We start from the raw sequence: 23,493 nt of genomic DNA, 5'->3' as shown, positions 1-23,493 counted from the left end.
TTCTCCTAAATCAGCCTAACTTCCTTGTAGATTCTGGATATTAGACCTTTGTCAGATGGATAGACTGCAAAAATTTTCTCCCATTCTGTAGGTTGTCTGTTCACTCTAATGATAGCTTATTTTGCTGTGCAGATGCTCTTTAGTTTGATTAGATCCCATTTGTCAATTTTTGCTTTTGTTGCAATTGCATTTCAAATTTTTGTCATAAAATTTTTGCCCATGCCTATATTCTGAATGGTATTTGCCTAGATTTTCTTCTAGGGTTTTTATAGTTTTTGGTTTTACATTTAAGTCTTTAATCTATCTTGAGTTAATTTTTGTATAAGGTGTAAGGAAGGGGTCCAGTTTCAGTTTTCTGCATATGGCTAGCCAATTCTCCCAGCACCATTTATTAAATAGGGAATCCTTTCCCCATTGCTTGTTTTTGTCACATTTGTCAAAGATCAGATGGTTGTAGATGTACAGTCTTATTTCTGAGTTCTCTATTCCATTCCATTGGTCTCTGTGTCTGTTTTGTGCCAGTACCTTGTTGTTTTGGTTACTGTAGCCTTGTAGTATAGTTTGAAGTTGGGCACTATGATGCTACCCAGGCTGGAGTGCAGTGGCAGGATCTCGGCTCACTGCAAGCTCCACCTCCCAGGTTCACGCCATTCTCCTGCCTCAGCCTCCCGAGTAGCTGGGATTACAGGCGTCCGCCACCGCACCTGGCTAATTTTTTGTATTTTTAGTAGAGATGTGGTTTCACCATGTTAGCCAGGATGGTCTCCATCTCCTGACCTCATGATCCACCCACCTCAGCCTCCCAAAGTGCTGGGATTACAGGCGTGAGCCACTGCGCCTGGCCAGCTTTGTTCTTTTTTCATAGGATTGGTTTGGCTATTCAGGCTCTTTTTTGGTTCCATATGAATTTTAAAGTATTTTTTTCTAGTTCTGTGAAGAATGTCGATGGTAGTTTAATAGGAATAGCATTGAATCTCTAAATTGCTTTGGGCAGTATGGTCCTTTTCACAATATTGATTCTTCTTATCCATGAGCATAGAATGTTGTTCCATTTGTTTGTGTCCTCTCTGATTTCCTTGAGCAGTGGTTTGTAGTTCCCTTTGAATAGGTCCTTCACTTCCCTTGTTAGCTGTATTCCTAAGTATTTTGTTCTTTTTGTAGCTATTGTGAACAGGAGTTTTTTCATGATTTGGCTGTCTGCTTGCCTGTTGTTGGTGTATAAGAATGCTAGTGACTTTTGCACATTGATTTTGTATTCTCAGACTTTGCTGAAGTTACTTATCAACTTAAGAAGCTTTTGGGCTGAGATGATGGGGTTTTCTAGATATAGGATCATGTCATCTACAAAAAAGATAATTTGACTTCTTCTCTTCCTATATGAATACACTTTATTTCTTTCTCTTGCCTAATTGCCCTGGCCTGAACTTCCAATACTATGTTGAACAGGAGTAGTGAAAGACAGCATCCTTCTCTTGTGCCAGTTTTCAAGAAGAATCCCTCCAGCTTTTGCCCATTCAGTATGATATTGGCTGTGGGTTTGTTATATATGGTTCTTATTATTTTGAGGTTCCTTCAATACCTAGTTTATTGAGAGTTTTAAACATGAAAGGATGTTGAATTATATCAAAAGCCTTTTCTGCATCTATTGAGATAATCATGTGATTTTTGTCTTTAGTTCTGTTTATGCGATGAATTACATTTATTGATTTGCATATTTTGAACCAACCTTACATCCCGGGGATGAAGCCAGCTTGATTGTGGTGGATAAGCTTTTTGATGTACTGCTGGATTTGGTTTGCCAGTATTTTTTTTTAAGGATTTTTGCCCTGATGTTCATTAGGGATGGCCTGAAGTTTTCTTTTTTGTTATATCTCTGCCAAGTTTTGGTATCAGAATAATGATGGCCTCAGGAAAGGAGTTAGGGAGGAGTCCCTCATTTTCAATTGTTTGTAATAGTTTCATTAGAAATGGTACCAGATCTTCTTTGTACCTCTAGTAGAATTCAGCTGTGAATCTGCCTGGTCCTGGGCTTTTTTGGTTGGTAGGCTATTTATTAATGCCTCAATTTCAGAACTCATTATTGGCCTATTCAAGGATTTGATTTCTTCCTTGTTCAGTCTTGGGAGGCTGTATGTGTCCAGGAATCTATCCATTTCTTCTAGATTTTCTAGTTTATGTTCATAGAGGTGTTTGTAGTATTCTCCAATGGTTGGTTGTATTTCTATGGAGTCATTGATGATATTCTCCTTATCATTTCTGATTGTGGCTATTTGATTCTTATGTTTTCTTTTTTATTAGTCTAAGCAGTCTATCTATTTTATTAATTTTTTTCAAAAAATCAGCTGCTGCATTCATTGATTTTTGAAGGATTTTTCATGTCTCTATCTCCTTCAGTTCAGCTCTGATCTTGGTTATTTCTTTTCTTCTAGCTTTGGGGTTTGTTTGCTCTTGATTCTCTAGTTCTTTTAGTTGTGATGGTAGTGTGTTGAGATCTTTCTAGCTTTTTGATGTGGGCATTTAGTGCTATAAACATCCCTCTTACCACCACTTTAGCTGCATCCCAGAGATTCTGGTACATTATCTGTTTGTTTGCATTAGTTTCAAAGACCTTCTTGATTTCTGCCTTAATTTCATTATTTACCCAAGAGTCATTCAGGAGCAGGTTGTTCAATTTACAGGTAGTTGTGTGGTTTTGAGTGAATTTCTTAATCTTGAGCTCCAATTTGATTGTGCTGTCATCTGAGAGACTGTTATGATTTCAGTTCTCTCACATTGGCTGAGGAGTGTTTTACTTCTGATTATGTGATCAATTTTAGAGTAAGCACCATGTGGTAATGAGAAGAATGTATGTTGTGTTGTTTTTGGGTGAAGAGTTCTGTAGATATCTACCAGGTCCACTTAATCCAGAGCTGAGTTCACATCCTGAATATCTTTGTTAATTTTCTGTCTCAATGATCTGTCTAATATTGTCAGTGGGGGTGTTATCTGGGTGCTCCTGTATTGGGTGCACATATATTTAGGATAGTTAGCTCTTCTTGTCAAATTGAACCCTATACCTGTGAAGAATGTCAATGGTAGTTTAATAGGAATAGCATTGATCTATAAATTGCTTTGGGCAGCATGGTCATTTTCACAATATTGATTCTTCTTATCTATCAGCATAGAATGTTTTTCCATTTGTTTGTGTCCTCTCTGATTTCCTTGAGCAGTGGTTTGTAGTTCCCTTTGAAGAGGTCCTTCACTTTCCTTTTGTGATTTCATAATCATATGTAATCATATACATAATCATATGTAATGCCCTTCTTTGTCTTTTTTTATCTTTGTTGGTTTAAAATCTGTTTTGTCAGAAACTAGGATTGCTACCCCACTTTTTTTGTTTGTTTGTTTTCCATTTGCTTGGTAAATTTTCCCCCATCCCTTTATTTTCAGCCTATGTGTGTCTTTGCACATGAGATGAGTTTCTTGAAGGCAGCATACCAATGGGTCTTGTGTGAATTTAATCCTGTCATCATAATGCTATCTGGTTATTTTGCAGACTTCTTTATGTGGTTGTTTCATAGTGTCACTGGCCTGTGTACTTCAGTGCATTTTTATGGAGGCTCATAAAGGATTTTTTTCCCTAGATTTAGTGCTTCCTTCAGGAGTTCTTGCAAGGCAGGCCTGCTGGTGATGAATATCCTCAGCATTTGCTTGTCTGAAAAAGATATTATTTCTCCTTTGCCTATGAAGCTTAGTTTGACTGGATATGAAATTCTAGGTTGTAAACTCTAGGAATGTTGAATATTGGCCCCCAATGTCTTCTGGCTTATAGGGCTTTCTCTGAGAAGTCTACTGTTAGTCTGATGTGCTTCACTTTATAGGTGACCTGGCCTTTCTCTCTGGCTGCCCTTAACATTTTTTCTTTCATTTCAACCTTGGAGAATCTGATGTTTATGTCTTGGGGTTGATTTTTTCATGGAGCATCTTACTGGGTTTCTCTGCATTTCCTGAATTTGAAGGTTGGCCTGTCTTGCTAGGTTGGGGAACTTCTCCTGGATGATATCCTGAAGTATGTTTTCCAACTTGGTTCCATTCTCCCCATCTCTTTCAAGAACCCCAATCAGTCATAGGTTCGGTATCTTTACATAATCCCATAATTCTCAGTGGTTTTTGTTCATTTCATTTCATTCTTTTTTGCCTGTCTTGTTCTTGTCTGCCTGTCTTATTTCAGAAAGATAGTCTTCAAGCTCTGAGATTCTCTCCTCCACTTGGTCTATTCTGCTATTGATACTTGTGATTGCATTGAGAAATTCTAGTATTGTGTTTTCTGGCTTTATCAGGTTGGTTATGTTCCTCTCTAAACTGGCTATTCTGGTTATCAGCTCCTGTATTTTTTTGTATGATTCTTAGCTTCTTTGCATTGGGTTACAACATGCTCCTTTAAGTCAGCAAAGTTCATTATTACCCACATTCTGAAGCTTACTTCTGTTAATTCAGCCATCTCATCCTCAGCCTAGTTTTGTGCCTTTGCTGGAGAGGTGTTTCAGTCATTTGGAGAAGAGGCACTCTGGCTTTTGAGTTTTCAGCATTTTTGCATTGATTCTTTCTCATCTTTGTGGGCTTATCTATCTTAAATCTTTGATCTTGCTGACCTTCGAGTGGGGTTTTCGTGGGGTATTTTTGTTGATGTTATTCTTGTCGTTTTCTGTCTCTTTTTCTTTTAGAGTCAGACCACTTTTCCATAGGGCAGCTGCAGTTTATTGGAGGTCCACTTCAGACCCTACTTGCCTCAGTTTTTTCCTTACCTGGAGGTATTACCAGTGAAGGCTTTGAGACAGCAAAGATGGTAGCCTACTCCTTCCTGTGGAAGCTCTGTCCCAAGGGGATACTGACCTGTTTCCGGCCTGAACGCTCCTATAGGAGGTGTCTGGAGACGCCTGTTGGGAGGTCTCACCCAGTCAAGAGGAACAGGATCAGGAACTCCCTTAAAGAAGCAGTCTGGCTGCTTCTTGGTAGAGCAGGTGTGCTGCATTGTGAGTGGCCCTTTCTTTCCCAGACCACCTGGACTCTCCATAGCTGGCAGGCTGGAACAGCTGAGTCAATCAAACCACAGAGACAGCAGCCAGCCCCACCTCCAGGAGCTCCATCCCAGGGAGAGATCAGAGTTCTGTCCAAATAACCCTGGGCGGAGGGGCTGAAACCTCTGCATGGAGGCCACACCCAGTGAAGACAAATGAATTGGGGGTCCGTCTTAAAGAAGCAGTCTGGCCACAATCTGGCAAAGCAGCTGTACTGTGTTGTGGGGAACCCCTCCTTGTCCTGACCACCTGGACTCTCCAGAGCCAGCAGGCTGGAACAACTGAGTCAACCAAGAGATGGAAGCTGCCCTGCCCCCTGGGAATTTGGTCCCATCTCACACAGCCTCCAGCCTATTGCCAGTGGCTGGCTGGAATTCCAAGTCAGTGGGTCTTAACTCGTGAGGTGCCTTGGAAGTGGGGCCCAGAGAACGATGCTGTTTGGCTCCCTGGATCCAGCCCTTTTCCTATCAGAAATTATGGATAGATCTCCTGTCTTTCTGAGATTCCTGGGGCCAGAGTACTTAAAACTCCTAGGTCTCTGTGTGTGCCTGAGTGGCTGCTCTGCCAAGATTCCCCACAGCTCTGTGTGTGGGACCCAAGCCCCTGGTGGCATGGGCTCACGGGGGATCTCCTGATCTGTGGGTTGCAAAGATCCATGGGAGAAGCAGTGAGGGAGTGTGCAACCCCACATTTGGCTGGGGTTCCCTTGGCTGGGGATGGAAGGGGGTTCCTTTGGCTATGTGCCACTCACAGGTGGACCATCACCCGACTCTGCTTTTCTTCATTCTCCATGGGTCGAGTTGTTTGCCTAGTCAGTCCCAGTGAGAGAACCTGGATATTTCAGTTGAAGGTGCTGACTTCTCTCGCTGCTTTCATTCCTCTTTGTGAGTGCCAAGGGTGGCCGCTGCTTCTAATCAGCCATCTTGGCCCCTTGACTGACTTTTTTCTTTACACTTATCATTGTTTAGCATTAATTTTCCTGTTCTGTAAAAAAGGGATCATATCTGTTTTGTTCAGAAAAATCAATACATAATAACCACTCAAATATTTGCTAAGTGAACTATTATATATAGCTAGAAATTTCAGATAGAATTGTACAAATGAACTGTACATTAATGATTGCTAATAAATTCCAGTTTAGTGACATATTTTAGGTTTTTCACAATTTATAAATAGTTTTATGGTAATACTAAATTCTGAACTATATGAAATGTCTTTAAATCAGGCTCAAATCTCATGTTCAGCCCCATCACCATCACCATAGAATTTCATGATCCTACCAACCATGGGTGATCTGGGTTAATCCAGAGTGGAGAAGACTCTCTCCAGATTCAGACGCCTGGCTTTAGCCAGGTTAAACTAAATCAACCTCTAGGACTTGGTTGAGACAAATACAGGGTGAATGACTATTCACTTATGTCTTTCCACATAAAATTAAGAATTATAATTTCCTCTTCCAAAATACAGATAAACTGTCAGCTAATAAACTGACCTAAAATAAAAATGAAACATTTTTATGTAAATTAAAATATATACATATATTAAGCATATATATGTATATTAAATAACATACTAAACATATATTAAAGTATATTATAAATAAAAGCATATATACCTATGTTAAATAAAAACATATTAAAAGTATATTTGAAATAAAGTTTGACTACACAAGTTTTATACATATGGTACTTTAAAAAAATAGTAATTGTATCATTTACATGACAATTATCAAAGGAAAAAATTTACATAAACTCTGAAACTTTTATGTTAGTACCTAACTGCATTACAATTTTTAATAATGAAACTTTAACATTATATTAAAGTAAATTTCTATTCTTAAACTGCTTTCTAAAAATGTTAACCTTCATCCTTCCATACCTGTCTACCCCAGGGATGAAAATACATGGTATCCAGAGAAAAATCCTGATAAATTAACAAAAATTATTCAAAAGCTTTTTGTGTTTGCCTTTACTTGGGCATTTGGAGGAGCTTTAAACCGTGAAGATGAACACAGAGAAAATATACCATTTTGTCCCAGTCTTGAACCTGATTCTCTTGCAAAAGTAACATACGATTTTGACAAACTTGTTCATGAATTATTTGGAAACAGTTCACAAGTAGGTAAGTTCTGTGGGAAAAATCATAACTATGCTTATTTTAAAATATTAATTTAAAGCAATACTTGGCTTATAATGATTATGTTCATCTTTTAAAATGTTAAGATTAAAGGAAAAAGAAAGTTTATAATATACCCAATACCCTCATTATAGTGAAAGAAGCTGAAGAAAATTACATTCCTGTTTGATTTTAGGTGCTACGAAAACCTATAATGCTAGTAAGGCAGAAGATAAAGCCATAAAACTATCAATTCAGTTACTCTGAGCTCATCTGCTGTGTTTCTGGATCTGTATTATCCATATCACCATGTAGCAAGAAGTTCTGTAGGATCATAATATTATAGTCTTATATTTCTTTTTTTAAAAAAAATCCAAATTATTTTATAAAGCCTTAGATTTCCTTAGTACTTGTGCTTTTTGAATCGGTTCTAACAAATGGAATCCATCCTATTACTTTGAAACAGTAAACATTTGCAATTAGCTGTTGTTGACTAAAAGAACTTTGAGTAGGTAAAGTGATTGTTGATGCAGGTACCAAAAAGAGACAAAATATTAAGCATAAATATATTTAGAAGAACTTTGTTAAATAAAGATGAATGCTAACAACATTATACCAAAAATACAAATCCTACTGCTTTGTCTGATGTACTTGTTTGAGGTTACAGTCATACATTGCTGAACAACTGGGATGTGTTCTGAGAAATGTGCTGTTGGGGGATTTTTTTCATGGTGTGAATGTCAAAGAGTGAACTTACACAAACCTAGATAGTGTAGCCTACTACACACCTAGGCTATATGGCATAACCTATTGCTCTAAGGCTACAAATATGTACAGCATGTTACTCTACTGAATACTGTAGGCAATTGTAACAAACTAGTATTTGTGCATCTAAACATATCTAACCATAGAAAAGGTACAGTAAAAATTCAGTATAAAAGATTTAAAATATGGTACACCTGAATAGGGCACTTACCATGAATGGAACTTGCAGGACTGGAAGTTGTTCTGAGTTAGTGGAGAGTGACTGTGAAGGCCTCAGACATTACTGTACATTACTGTAGACTTTATAAATACTGTACACTTAGGCTACACTAAATTTATTTGTAAATTTTTCTTTCTTCGGGCTGTGTGCAGTAGCCCATGCCTGTAATCCCAGCACTTTGGGAGGCCAAGGCAGGAGGATTGCTTGAGCCAGGAGTTCAAGACTAGCTTGGGCAACATAGTGAGACCCATCCATCTCTAAAAACAAACGAGTGAATAAATAAAAAGCCAGGCATGGTTGTATGCTCCTGTAGTTTCAGCTACTTGGAAGGCTGAGGTGAGAGGATCGCTTGAGCCCAAGAGTTGGAGGCTGCAGTGAGCCATGATCGTGCTCCTGTACTCCAGCCTGGGAAACAGATTAAGACCCAGCCTCAAAAAAAAAATTTTTTTTCTTCAATAATAACCTTAGCTTACTATAATTTTTTTTACTTTATAAGATTTTAATTTTTTTCACTTTTGACTCCTTTGAAACAACACTTAGCTTAAAGCAAAAACACATTGTGTAAAGATATTTTCTTGATATCTTTATTCTGTTTTTATATTTTATTTTATTTCTTTACTTTTTGAACTTTTTTGTTAAAAACTAAGACACAAACACACACATTAGCCTAGGCCTACGTGGGGTCAGGTTCATCAATATCACTGTCTTCCACCTCCATATATTGTCCCACTGGAAGTTCTTCAGGGCAATAATACACACAGAGCTGTCATCTCCTAGGACAACAATGCCTTCTTCTGGAATACCACATGAGGGACCTGCCTGAAGCTGTTTTACAGTTAATTTTATATATAAATAGAAGGAGTGCACTCTAAAATAATGATAAAAAGTATATTGTAAATACATAAACCAGTAACGTAGTCATTTATCATCATTATCAAAGATTATGTACTGTAGATAATTGTATATGCAAGTGGCACCCCAGTAGGTTTGTTTACACCAGCATCACCACAAAGATAATTAGTGCATTGTGCTATGACATTATGACAGCTACGATGTTATGATGACTATGATGTCACTAGGTGATAGGAATTTTTCAGCTCCATTATAATCTTATGGTAACATCATTATATATCCAGTCCATGATTGTTAAAACATCATTGTGTGGCACATTACTGTATTTGTTAAAAGTTCTATTTAAGACATCTGGATGGCAAAGATTCTACGTTATTTCCTGTGGAAATTAACCTTTAATCCAAAAGCATTGCGTGTTAATTTGTTGTTGAAATGAATGATTCAACTCCATCCTCTAACTCCTATAGATAAATAAATTGCCTTAATTTATTTGTTAGGCAGAAATACCTAAAACTGTGTTTGCTCTTCCTGTAAACTAAAAGGCAAGTTAATAAATTATTCATTATATTTGAATGCTTATCTTAAAACAATGAATATGAAATTTTGCTTTGTCATCTGAAATATCAGTATAAAACTAGGTTAGAATAGGAGGGTAAAAAGGGAAGGAAAGGCAAGTAGAAGCAATTATAGAACTATAAAACCACCAAAGTAGAAATGAGGAAAAAGAAAAAAAGGGGGAGAGCCAAAAAAAATTATAATTACATTGCAAGAAAAAATTGTAAAACACATAAAGAAAACCTAATCTGTTAAGGAAATATACCACCAAAATGGCCCATCATATGAATTCATCTCAGGAAAAATTATTATGACCTAACACAGATTTGAATGTAAGTGTTTAGGGTTCTAAAAAGATAAATGAATGGCATCCATTTTTAATAAATGATGAATTATGGAACAACATGTAGAAATTTTAAAAGAACATATAGCTATGAAAAAGAATGAAATAGACATCTGGAAATGAAAAATTTTGTTATTTACAAAGAGAAAGTCTTATCAGCTTAAGGAGTTTTTGGGCTGAGATGATGGGGTTTTCTAAATATACAATCATGTCATCTGCAAACAGGACAATTTGACATCTTCTCTTCCTATCTGCATACCCTTTATTTCTTTCTCCTGCCTGATTGCCCTGGCCAGAATTTCCAATATTATGTTAAATAGGAGTGGTGAAGAGGGCATTCTTGTATTGTGCCGGTTTTCAAAGGGAATGTTTCCAGCTTCTGCCCAGTCAGTATGATATTGGCTATGGGTTTGTCATAAATAGCTCTTATTATTTTGAGATGTGTTCAATCAATACCTAGTTTATTGAGTGTTTTTTAACATGAAAGAGTATTGAATTTATCGAAGGCCTTTTCTGCATCTATTGAGATAATCATATGGTTTTTGTTACTGGTTCTGTTTATGTGATGGATTACGTTTATTGATTATTGATTTGTGTATGTTGAACCAGCCTTGCATCCCAGGGATGAAGCCAACTTGATTGTCATGGGTAAGATTTTTAATGTGCTGCTGGATTCATTTTGCCAGTATTTTATTGAGGATTTTTCATCGATGTTCATCAGGGATATTGGCCTGAAATTTTCTTTTTTTGTTGTGTCTCTGCCAGGTTTTGGCATCAGGATGATGCTGGCCTCATAAAATGAGCTAGCGAGGAGTCCCTCTTTTTCTAGTGTTTGGAATAGTTTCAGAAGGAATAGTACCAGCTCCTCTTTGTACCTCTGGTAGAATTTGGATGTGAATCCATCTGGTCCTGGGCTTTTTTTGGTTGGTAGGTTATCAATTATTGCCTCAATTTCAGAACTTGTTATTGGTCTATTCAGGGATTCATCTTCTTCCTGGTTTAGTCTTGGGAGGGTGTGTGTGTCTAGGAATTTATCCTTTTCTTCTAGATTTCTAGTTTATTTGCATAGAGGTTTTTATATTAATCTCTGATGGTAGTTTGTATTTCTGTGGGATCAGTGGTGATATCCCCTTCATCATTTTTTATTATATCTATTTGATTCATCTATTGTCTTCTTTATTAGTCTGGCTAGTGGTCTATCTATTTTGTTAATCTTTTCAAAACACCAGCTCTTGGATGGTTGATCTTATGAAGGGTTTTTCATGTCTCTATCTCCTTTAGTTCTGCTCTGATCTTAGTTATTTCTTGTCTTCTGCTAGCTTTTGAATTTGTTTGCTCTTGCTTCTCTAGTTCTTTTAATTGTGATGTGAGGGTGTCGATTTTAGATCTTTCCCGCTTTCTGATGTGGGCACTTAGTGCTATAAATTTCCCTCTTAACACTGCTTTAGCTCTGTCCCAGAGATTCTGGTACATGTGCCTTTGTTCTCATTGGTTTCAAAAAATTTATTTATTTCTGCCTTATTTGATTATTTACCCAGTAGTCATTCCAGAGCAGGTTGCTCAGTTTCCATGTAGTTTTGTGGTTTTGAGTGCGTTTCTTAATCCTGAGTTCTAATTTGATTGCAATGTGGTCTGAGAGACTGTTATGATTTCCTTTCTTTTGCATTTGCTGAGAGAGTGTTTTACTTCCACTTATGTGATCAATTTTAGAATAAGTGCTATGTGGTGCTGAGAAGAATGTATATTCTGTAGATTTGGGGTGGAGAGTTCTGTAGATGTCTATTAGGTTCGTTTGGTCCAGAGCTGAGTTCAAGTCCTGAATATCCTTGTTAATTTTCTGTCTTGTTGATCTGTCTAATATTCACAGTGGGGTGTTACAGTTTCCCACCATTATTGTGTGGGAGTCTGAGTCTCTTCTGCAAAGTCTCAGGACACAAAATCAATGTGCAAAATCACAAGCATTCCTATACACCAATATAGGCAATATATTGACAATAATAGACAATAATATAATAGGACAAACAGCCAAATCATGAGTGAACTCCCATTTACATTTGCTACAAAGAAAATAAAATACCTAGGAATACAACTTACAAGGGATGTGAAGGACCTCTTCAAGGAGAACTACAAACTGCTGCTCAAGGAAATAAGAGAGGACAAACAAATGGAAAAATATTCCATGCTCATGGATAGGAAGAATCAATATCGTGAAAATGGCCATACTGCTCCAAGTAATTTATAGATTCAATGCTATTCCCATCAAGCTACCATTTACTTTCTTCACAGAATTAGAAAAAACTACTTTAAATTTCATATGGAACCAAAGAAGAACCCATATAGCCAAGACAATCATAAGCAAAAAGAACAAAGCTAGAGGCATCACACTACCTGACTTCAAACTGTACTACAAGGCTACAGTAACCAAAACAGCATGATACTGGTACCAAAACAAATATATAGACTACTGAAACAGAACAGAGGCCTTAGAAATAACACCACACATCTACAACCAACTGATCTTCGACAAACCTGGCAAAAAAAAAAAAAAAAAAACAATGGGATAAGGATTCCCTATTCAATAAATGGTGTTGGGAAAACTGGCTAGCCATATGCAGAAAACTGAAACTGGACCCCTTCCTTACACCTTATACAAAAATTAACTCAAGATGGATTAAAGATGTAAATGTAAGACCCAAAACCATAAAAACCCTAGAAGAAAACCGAGGCAATACCATTCAGGACATAGGCATAGGCAAAGACTTCATGACTATGACACCAAAAGCAATTGCAACAAAAGCCAAATTTGACAAATGGGATCTAATTAAACTAAAGAGCTTCTGCACAGCAAAAGAAACTATCATCAGAGTGAACAGGCAACCTACAGAACGGGAGAACATTTTGTGATCTATCCATCTGATAAGGGGCTAACATCCAGAATCTACAAGGAACTTAAACAAATTTACCAGAAAAAAACAAACAACCCCATCAAAAAGTAGGTAAAGGATATGAACAGACACTTCTCAAAAGAAGACATTTATGTGGCCAACAAACATATGAAAAAAAGTTCTTCATCACTGGTCATTAGAGGAATACAAATCAAAACCACAATGAGATGCCATCTCACTCCAATTAGAATGGCAATCATTAAAAAGTCAGGAAACAACAGATGCTGGAGAGGATGTGGAGAAATAGGAACGCTTTTACACTGTTGGTGGGAGTGTAAATTAGCTCAATCATTGTGGAAGACAATGTGGCAATTCCTCAAGGATCTAGAACCAGATACCATTTGACCCAGCAATCCCATTACTGGGTATATACCCAAAGGAATATAATCATTCTACTATAAAGAAACATGCACACGTATGTTTATTGCAACACTATTCACAATAGCAAAGACTTGGAATGAACCCAAATGCCCATTAATGATAGACTGGATAAGGAAAATGTGGCACATATACACCATGGAATACTATGCAGCCATAAAAAAGAATGAGTTCATGTGCTTTGCAGGGACGTGGTTGAGGCTGGAAGCCATCATTCTCAGCAAACTAACACAGGAACAGAAAACCAAATACTGCATGTTCTCATTCATAAGTGGGAGTTGAACAATGAGAACAAATGGACACAGAAAGGGGAACATCACACACTGGGGCCTGTTGCGGGGTGGGGGCAAGGGGAGGGAGAGCATTAGGACAAATACCTAATGCATGCGGGGCTGAAAACCCAGATGATGGGTTGATGGAAGCAGCAAACCACCATGGCTCATATATACTTATGTAACAAACCTGCACATTCTGCACATGTATTCCAGAACTTAAAGAATAATAAAAAAAAATAAGTAAATAAAAAGAAATTCAATAGGATAAACTCCACTCTGGTCACCATCAAAGAAAGAATTAGTAAGTTGAAACCTAGAGAAGAAAAAGATATGGAAGAACAGTGATGAGCGAGAGGATCTGCCAAGAGATTTCAGAAGAATCTCTCATTCTGGAGGGGAATGTCAGAGAAGCAACATTTGACGATATAATATCAGAGAATTTGCCAGATTGACATAAATCCTGATATTAAACACATTTAAACAATTTATAGTGAAACTGCAAAATGTCAATAAAAAAATATTTAAAGTTTTTATAGAAAAAAGACAATATCTACAAAGGAATAATAATTAGACAAATTTTTGACCAGGTGTGGTGGCTCACGCCTGTAATCCCAGCACTTTGGGAGGCCGAGGCAGGCGGATCACGAAGTCAGGAGACCTCCTGGCTAACACAGTGAAACCCCGTCTCTACTAAAAATACAAAAAACGAGCCAGGCACGGTAGTGGGCGCCTGTAGTCCCAGCTACTGGGGAGGCTGAGGCAGGAGAATGGCGTGAACCTGGGAGGTGGAGCTTACAGTGAGCCGAGATCGCGCCACTGCACTCCAGCCTGGGTGGCAGAGCAAGACTCTGTCTCAAATAATAATAATAATAATTAGACAAATTTTTATTATCAACAATAGAGATCAAAAGATAATGTAGTAATATCTTCAAATGGATGAAGGAACCTAAATTTTTATCCTCAGAAGCTATCATTTAAGATAACAACAAAATAAAGATCCATTCGGACATATGAAGACTGAAATCGTCAAACACCTGTAACTCATGTATAAAAGAAGTATTAAAGGAGGTACTTCAGCAAGAAGACTAATACACACAGTGGGATGGTGACCAATATAAGAGTAATGATGAGCATAGAACTTGGTAATATAGATCAATAGACTGATAAAACTATTGATTATAAAGTAACTTTTTATTAAAAAGACAAAATCAAAATTATACACAAAATAAGATGGAAGAGGGGGGTGTTCAATAGGTAGTGAAAGTGTGCTAAGGTCTTTGTTGTGTTTGAGAATAGTGTAGAAATATCAGATAACTTTAGATTTGTTAGAAAAATGTATAAATCTAATAAGTTAATTTGAAGCACACAGAAAAGTTTAGAATGAGGTAATTAATAATTACATGTAATGCAAATACAAACCAAAAGAAAACAGAGTATATACCCAGGTCAGTATATGTACATATATTTCTTAGCTCTGTCTGCTGAGAGAGCCTAGAAGAGTGACAACTAATAACAATGAGCTCCCTTAGCACTCAGATCTCGGGAAGGAAAGGCAGTTCAACTTGAGGAAGGACCTGCAATGACATAACAAATAGGAACCTAAAGTCATTTATTAGAGTTACTATAACTAGGGAAAAGGGGAACGCCAGTTCTTTGAAGGATAGTTGAATACAGGATTTGAGCTAATAGTTACACCTGTAGAACCAAAAGAACATCATGGTCCCTCTATTAGAGTGGGGGCTTATAGAGGAAAGGTGATAAGGTCCTGGTACAACTCCATTGCAGTTTGTTCATGGACTCATCCAGTGCTCATTTCCCCAGCACCTGGCTGCATAATCAGAATGGATATACTTAGCACTGGCAAACACCTTCACCTTAATTTCCTGACCTGTGAAATAAGATTTATAATGGCATAAGAAGCCAAATGAAAGCCCCTCCTAGAGCCAATCCTCAGTCCACAGACCTCAAACCAATACTGCATCCTGGAAGAAATGGCAGATATCAATGACATCCTCAGGGCTTCAAAGATGCAGGTATGAGTTATCCATTATATTCCTACTTAATTCACTAACCTGATCTTTTGAAATAAAAAAGGTGGATCAAGGTGGGTGATGGTGGACTATAATAATCTTAAAAAAATAGTAATCCCAGTCACTTTGGCTACTCTTTTTACCAGTAGGGACAATCTCTAGCATTTGGTATGTGTTCTTGACCTGGTGAATACATTTTCAATCCCTATCAAGAAGGAAAACAAGAAGTATCCTCATTTATTTGGGATGGACAGTAATAAATCATGGCCTTGCCCCAGGGAGTAAATGAGATGAGCCCTATGATTGCCCCAGCCCTCTACCTGGAGGAGCTTTCCAGATGGTGGCCCAGGGAAGGGAACCTAAGAAGAGCATAATGGCTTTGCTGAACTGAGAAGACAGAGCTTGAATTAGGTATATTTTACACACCAAATTCACCCACTTCAAATATATGTATCAATGATTTTTTAGTAAGTTTACTGAGTGGTGCAACCATCACCATACATCAGTTTTAGAATATTTTCGTCTTTCCATTATAATCTCCGTTCCCATTTACAGTTAATCCTTATTCCCATCCCCAACCATCGGCAACAAATTTGCTTCTTAGTAAATTAAGCTTCAATAAGCATTTTAAGAAATCAACTACAATATATGGTCTGTTGGGTCTGGTTTATTTCATGTATCATAATGTTTTTGAGGCTCATCCATAATGTATCATTTATCAGTAGTTAATTTGCTGAATAGTATTCCATTCTATGAGTATATCACATCTTGTCTATCCATTTACCAGTTGGTAGACATTTAGATTGTTTAAAGTTTGGGACTATTATGGATAATGCTTTTATGCATTATATGCAAGTCTTTCTGTGGACATATGTTTTCATTTCTCTTGGGTAGATGCCTAAGGCAAGAATTGCTGGGTCATATTGTGGTAGTTTTAGGTTTAACTTTTGAGCAACTGCCAAACTTTTTTCCAAAATGTCTACACTATTCTACATTCCTACCAACAATATATTAGGGTTCTTGTTCTCCAAATCCTCCCCAATATTTGGAGGCAATTTGTCATTGTCTTTCTCATTTATTATAGCCATTCCAGTGGGTATGAAATGTATCTCACTGTGGTTTTAATCTGCATTTCTCTAAAAACTAATGATGTATAATAAGGGACACTTAATTAAACCAGGGATTAGCATACTACAGCCTGCAAGGCAATTCCAGCTTGTAGCCTACTTCTTTACAGACTGTAAGCTAAGAATGATTTTTATATTTGTAAGGGATTTGTAAAGGAAAACAAAGAAGAATATACAACAGAGATCGTATGTGGCGTGCTGTTTTAACCATATTCCCTTGGGTGAGGTGTGGTGAGGCCAGACTCAGATGAAGAAAAGGGAACTGGAAACGGTTTTACAGTTTTGTTATACTCACAGGTTCCTGAAGAGAAAGAACATGACACATTGGGCCACTCAGGATGGAAGCACTGGGGTCAGTCACAGGGCAGACGGAGAAAGGGGAACTGTGGGCAAGTACCTTTATTGTGGTTTCTGCAGGAAGGAATGGGCAAAGCAGTGTAAATGGGCTTGGGATTGGCTAGTTTGAATAATTTCAGCAAGTTCTGCTGAACAGGGCTGTCCCTGGCTATCTGGTACCTGGCCTTGGGGTGATTAGGGTAAGTATATCATTGCCAGGGAGTGTGAGAGCTCCATAAGGGAGATGCTTGGAAGTGTGGCCTTAATCCCATCTGACTGGCATCCTTAGAAGAAAAGGAAATATGAACACACAAAAGACAACAGAAAATAAATTTCTGTTGTTCAAGCCACCCAGTCTATGGTATTTTGTTATGGCAGCCCAAGCTAACTAATAGAATAGTCTTTTCAGCAAATGGTACTGGACCAACTGAACATTTATATGTTTAAAAAAAGGAATTTGACAGACTAAGATTATACACTAAAATGGATGCTAGGCCTAAATATAAATTGTAAAACTATAAACTTTTTTTTTTTTGAGATGGAGTCTTGCTCTTGTCACCCAGGCTATAGTGCAATAGCGTGATCTCAGCTCACTGCGGCCTCCGCCTCCCAGGTTCAAGTGATTTTCCTGCCTCAGCTTCCCAAATAGCTGGAATTACAGGCACCTGTCACCACGCTTGGCTAATTTTTGTATTTTTAGTAGAGACGGGGTTGCACCATGTTGGCCAGGCTGGTCTCAAACTCCTGACCTCAAGTGATCTGCCCACCTTGGCCTCCCAAAGTGCAGGGATTACAGGCATAAGCCACCACGCCTGGTCTAAATTATAAAATTCTTAAGAAGGACAAGAAAAAATCCTTTGTGTCCTTCAGTTAGACAAAGAGTTCTTATGTACAACACTAAAAGCATAATCCATAAGAGAAAAAAATTTAATTAAAACATTTGCTCTGAAGAACTTACCATTAAGAGAATAACAATAATAGTAAGACAAGCCACAGATTCAAAGAATATATATAAATTACATATCAAACAAAGATATATCCAGAATAGATAAAGAACTCTTAAAACACAATAATAAGAAAACACAATTTTTCGAATGGTAAAAAAATTTGCACACACACTTTTCCAAAGATTTATTTACCGTTCAAGTGGTAAATAAGAATATATGAAATACTAATACTGTTATTACCTTATAGTGAATCCATGGCTAAATTAGTTTACTTTTATTCTATATTTTCAGAATTTTGTGCTAAGAAAATGTATTACTTTTATAATAGAAAGATAAGTGTGATTTACAAATAACAAAGTTCTCTGATATATTGGTTTGACCACAATCAATATGTTACTGGCATTTAACTGCATCCAAACACATGGTAATAATCAAAACTTTGGGGTAAGATTTCAAGGAATATCAGATCATACTTCACCTTGCTTTCTGGATATAAAGAGGACAAGAAGTTAATAAAACTTCATTTTTACACATTGAAGATTGAGGGGAAAACAGGCCTATACACTTGGATATACCCTTGGTGAATACTTATTATTTCTTGTTCAACAATCAGATCTTTCGGAGAGAGTTTACATGGTTAGTGAAACATTCCATAACTGAACCCCTTTCTTAGTTGAATTTATCATTTTCGGTTGTAGGCATCAACCTACCAACTGGTGAATGTTCCATCTTTGGATATTTTGTGGATATAGAGCAATGTGAATTCATACCTTGGTCAGATTTAGTTCCTAATGATCAGACACTAATTCAAAGAGGTAAGAATAATTATAAGAATCATACTTGTAACGTTAGAATATTGGGAATACTCTATTCATAAAAGTAATTATATCTACTCTATTTATAAAAGTAATTATATCTGCAACTTTGAGGACTAATATGTTTGTGTAGAGACCAGTTTAGATCTATGTTTACAAAACGTATCTTTAAAAACATAACCTTTGAATATTACTTTCTGAGAAATTTAGAGTATATTTTATTGAATTAAATGCACATTGTAAAACTGTAGCACATTGAAAGTCTTCCTAAGAGCACTATTTATTTCAATTAGCTGTAATTATTGGGACAAGAAAATGGAAAGGACTACTTGTAAAATGTGAAAAACATATATGTAAAAACTTACACTTAATTATAAATGAAAATGCTAATTAGAAAAGAATAATCATAGTTTCACAAATATCCATATATGCTAAATTGTTTTTATTCCCAATCTTCTGCATCTACATATAGCAGAAAAAAGAAACTTGTTGCACTTTGAGAGCTTGGTAGAAATTTGAGGCAGAGGCAGGAATCTAATAATCAAGCTTCTTTAGAGTTCCTGCAAATATTAGAAATTTAATAAATACAAATTGAATTGCTTTGAAGTCAGATTTCTCTCATAAAAGAATTTCAGAGTTGGTTGTAAGAGCTTTTGACAGCAAACAACCAGAGCTATCAGAATGCTAAAGCATCCAGAGAGTTTTAACTCTACATTTGTTTTCGTTGGAAATGCCAAGACTATTTTATTCAATATTTTGTTACAATAAATATTAGTGGGCAGTCATATTTGTTTACAAGCTCCGAACTGTATTTCATATGTTAGTGCTGATATTGACTGAGAGCCTTAGCTTTTTACCACTATGTAGAAAAGTATAACTGAATATCATTTGCATGTGACTCCACATCTTAGTATACCACTCACACGGGAAACCGAAGCTGTTTTCTCCAAATCTAGAACATTACTTCCTCTGGCTGCCACTTCCTCTAATTGCAGGCAAAGAGCTTAGAAATAACTAAAGCATTCCCTGACTTTCAAACCCAAACCTGTAACAAGAATTTAAATGTCACCATGTAATTTTTTTCATGGTAAACCGCAATATGATAAATTGTTTGGACATCCTAGATGTGCTTCAAAAGTCTCCTTTTATGGTTGAGTAGGATTTTTTTTCTTATACTTCTTTACTTAAAAAGAGTAATCCTAATCTGTTATGAGAAGATGTGTTTTGAAGGTCACCCAACATTCATTAATTTCTTTATTCATCCCACACGTATTAATCAAGCTATTTTCTAATGTGCTTACCCTGTTTCTTGTGTGGGATTATAGAGAAACATGTAAGTGGTTCTTTCTTTAATAGCATGGTGGGAAAATATAAAGGAAAATGATGAAAAAGTTAAATATTAATGTTACCTCTTGCATCAATACCCTGTGTGGCATTCACTGCTGCTTGTCACTCCCAACTCTATTCTTTCCTGTTTCTCTATCATTGGAAGATTCATCTAGGCACTTCATCATCCAGCTAAACCTCTCTTGTAGAGCAGTGTGGTTATGTGACCAGATTAGATCTAGACAGCGGGATATGACTAGAGGTGAATCATGCAAATTCTAGATTGTACAATTAAAAAGAAAGGAATGTACACATGTTCTCCTATTTTTTTCTCCCCTTTCTTGCTCCTGAGATGTGGTGGTGAAACCTAAAGCAACCACCAAGAACCTAGATATGGAAAGTGCAGGGTAAGGACGGCAGGAAAAACTAGAATCCTGGATTCCTAACACTGTGGAGCTGACATATAGACCATGGGCTGTTACATGAGAGAGGAATCAAATTCCACCTTTAAAAGCCATGGTTATATTTGGATCTTTGTTAAAGCAGATAGAACTTGTATCATAATTAATACACATTTCAGTAGCTAGAAATGACACAATCACAGAAAAAATCCTGAAACACCTGACATTGACTTAAAAGTCAGATGCTGGGCAATGAAGACACAATGTTGCAGGTGAATACAGGTGATCCTTTATATGCCATGGCCAAAAAATTGGCAACATTGTTAGCTGTGATATCTGGGAGACAGACCACGTGCTGTAACTCTAGGGAAAGTGGCTGGAAGATCAAAACGTTGGTGTGAATTGGCTACTTTTTGTCACTTTTACTGAAGTTCAATAAGAGAGGGATGAATTTAGATAAAAGCTAACTAGTTTTTAAGCAAAGATGAAAGATAATAGAGCTCAGGCAAGGGAGACTCTCTCTACCTGAAGCCTACAATCTAAAACTGAGAGTCCAGTATATTGGGCTCTCATAGTTTCAAAAATGTTAACTGTTTCTATCCCCCAAATATCAAAAGGAAGACTGTGGACCTAAGTTTTTCTCCAGAGCCTCACATTAGATGCTGTCTACTAGGTAGCAGCCAGCTCAACAGCAAAGGTCAAATTGAGGTATTGCCTACGCACCCAAACCTATTGTTTCAACTCACCTCATGGTAGCGACTACTGAGTATAAGAAAACAAAGAACAAAGTAGTCAGAACTATGTTTAGACAAGATCTTTTGGTGTGGGTGTTTGCACAGGGAACTAACTGAAAGGGGAAAAAAAATGAGGCTCTCTCTTCTGGAATCCGTACTCTAAGGGTTTATAAGATATTGATATGTAAATCCCAATATTGAGTACTGATGTGACAGACCATGACACAGAATTCTCTTTCTTGTTATCATGGGCAGGGGGTAGTTATTGGAAGGAAACATTTGCTTGCAGATTAAGAGTTGTGTGTTTTATTTTGATTTCCACTAATGTTTGAGGAGTTTAAATGTGAATTTTGTAGTAATGTTCAATCCACAACTAAGAGTGCTGAAAATTCTCCTTTATAGAAATTATTGAGGCTACAATATCCATTTAAGGAATTACATGTGATTTTGATTGAATCAATCAAGTCATTGTATCATTAGGTTGGCTATTCAAGGATTAAGGATGTCAGAAATCAAAGCTTCCTTCCCTCCACTCTTTCTCACATACACACACACGTATAATTTAATCTGGGCTAATGAAGAGCTACACTCTCTATGTGAAGGTGAACTGGATTAAACAAGCCCTTACATATCCAGGTACCCATAATCTGAGGCCAGATACATTATCCTACATCATCTAAGGAATCTCCAGTCTTGAATTGGGATTAAGGGAATCCCTGAGTAGTCTCCCAGCATCCAGTCAGAAGCCAATGGACATACTTTCTGTAGAGTGGAACTATTATCCTACACTTTATATTATTCCTACAAATAATATTTTCAAATTTAATACCCCTTTAAAGATAATTAGCAGAAACAAGATTGCAGCCACAAATTAATGAGACTTGGATGACTAGAATAAAGGTATATATTCTCAGACAGCCATGCTTACCATTTATAAAGAAATAAAAAGAAAGATAGAAAATACCTGAAATGCAAGAGAAACTATTAAAAGCTGACACAATTTGAAAAAGAACCAAGTAGACCTTCTAGAAATGAAAAATACAACAGAAGTTAAAAGTTCAATAACAATAACAACAGAGTCTACTTAAGGGGAAATACTTGAAGCATTACCATTAAAATCCAATTTTTAACTCAATGCTGTTTTGTGTATACGAGCCAATGCAATTAAAAAGAGGAATTAGAGATAGAAATTTGGAAAATAAGTGATTAAATTTTAATTATTTGCAGAAGTTATAATAAAATATCTGGAAAACCAAAGGATCAACTTAAAACTACTATAAGCAATAAGAGAATTTAGTTTTAGTCTAATTACAAAACAATGTGTAAAACTAATCTTCCACACATATACAAACAACAAGCAGTTACAAGGTAAATAATAAAAGAAAAGATCTTATTTAAAGTGGCAAAAACAGAGAGAATTAGTGCGCACGTGTTGGTCATCCAGAAGTTACCACAGTGGTGGCTGGAGTAGGGTAGAAAGCCGGAAGTAAACATTGCAAGATTGGCTTTGCTTCTGTGGGATGGATTTGGGGTCAACTGCGGCAGGATTGGGTAAGAAAATAAATAAATAAAATAAAATAAAATGGCAAAAGCAAAATTTTTAAAAAGATGAAATACAGAAAACTAAGTTTAACGAGAAATATGCAAAAATCAATATGAAGAAAACTTGGAAACATTCTTGAGACGTAGAAATAAAAAAGCATGCCATGTTCTTGGAGAAAAGCTATCATCCTAAATGGGTTAATTCTTCCTAAATTAATCCATGAAGTAAAGATAATTCCAATAAACATACCACACTATAGGTGTGGTGAGGACTAGAGAAGCTGATTCCAAATTCCATACAGAAATGTTAAACAAGTAAGAGAGTAAGAGTAGCCAGGAAATAATGAGGACAGATTAGCTCAGTCAAATATAATAATCAGAGTACTTACATAAAACACCAAGCAGATTACAAGAGCTAATTTGCTTAATATATAAAGGGCCTTTACAAATCAAAGTAAAAGACCAGGAGCCCATTTGCTATTTAAAAAAAAAATAGATAAAGACAGAATCTCTGGCACACAACTAAAGCATTTTAAGAGGAAAATTGATAGCACTAACTGTCCACATCAAAGTCAGAAAGAGTGTGAGTGAGGGATAATTTCTGAGATCAGCAGAGACCCCCAGGCACTTGTAACAATTTTGGCTTATTTATGTATGTTTAAATTGTTTTGTAATGTGCAGACTTTTCCAGAAATTATTATGTATTGAGGACCTAAAAATTAGGTGAATA

The 23,493-nt window shown here is 36.6% G+C and overlaps 1 protein-coding gene across 1 annotated transcript in view; it reads left to right on the top strand.

The window, feature by feature from the left end:
• Positions 1-23,493, top strand: part of DNAH14 (dynein axonemal heavy chain 14) — a 463,650-nt gene that overhangs the window by 295,483 nt on the left and 144,674 nt on the right. The window contains exons 43-44 of the mRNA XM_034947740.3: positions 6,949-7,178; positions 18,644-18,760. Of these exons, the coding sequence (XP_034803631.2) occupies positions 6,949-7,178; positions 18,644-18,760 (347 nt within the window). The remainder of the gene's footprint in view (positions 1-6,948; positions 7,179-18,643; positions 18,761-23,493) is intronic.

This window comes from Pan paniscus, chromosome 1 (assembly GCF_029289425.2).
Source record: "Pan paniscus chromosome 1, NHGRI_mPanPan1-v2.0_pri, whole genome shotgun sequence".
Taxonomy (NCBI): domain Eukaryota; kingdom Metazoa; phylum Chordata; class Mammalia; order Primates; family Hominidae; genus Pan; species Pan paniscus.
Note: the sequence above shows the minus strand (reverse complement) of the source record. Positions and strands in the feature narration are given on the sequence as shown.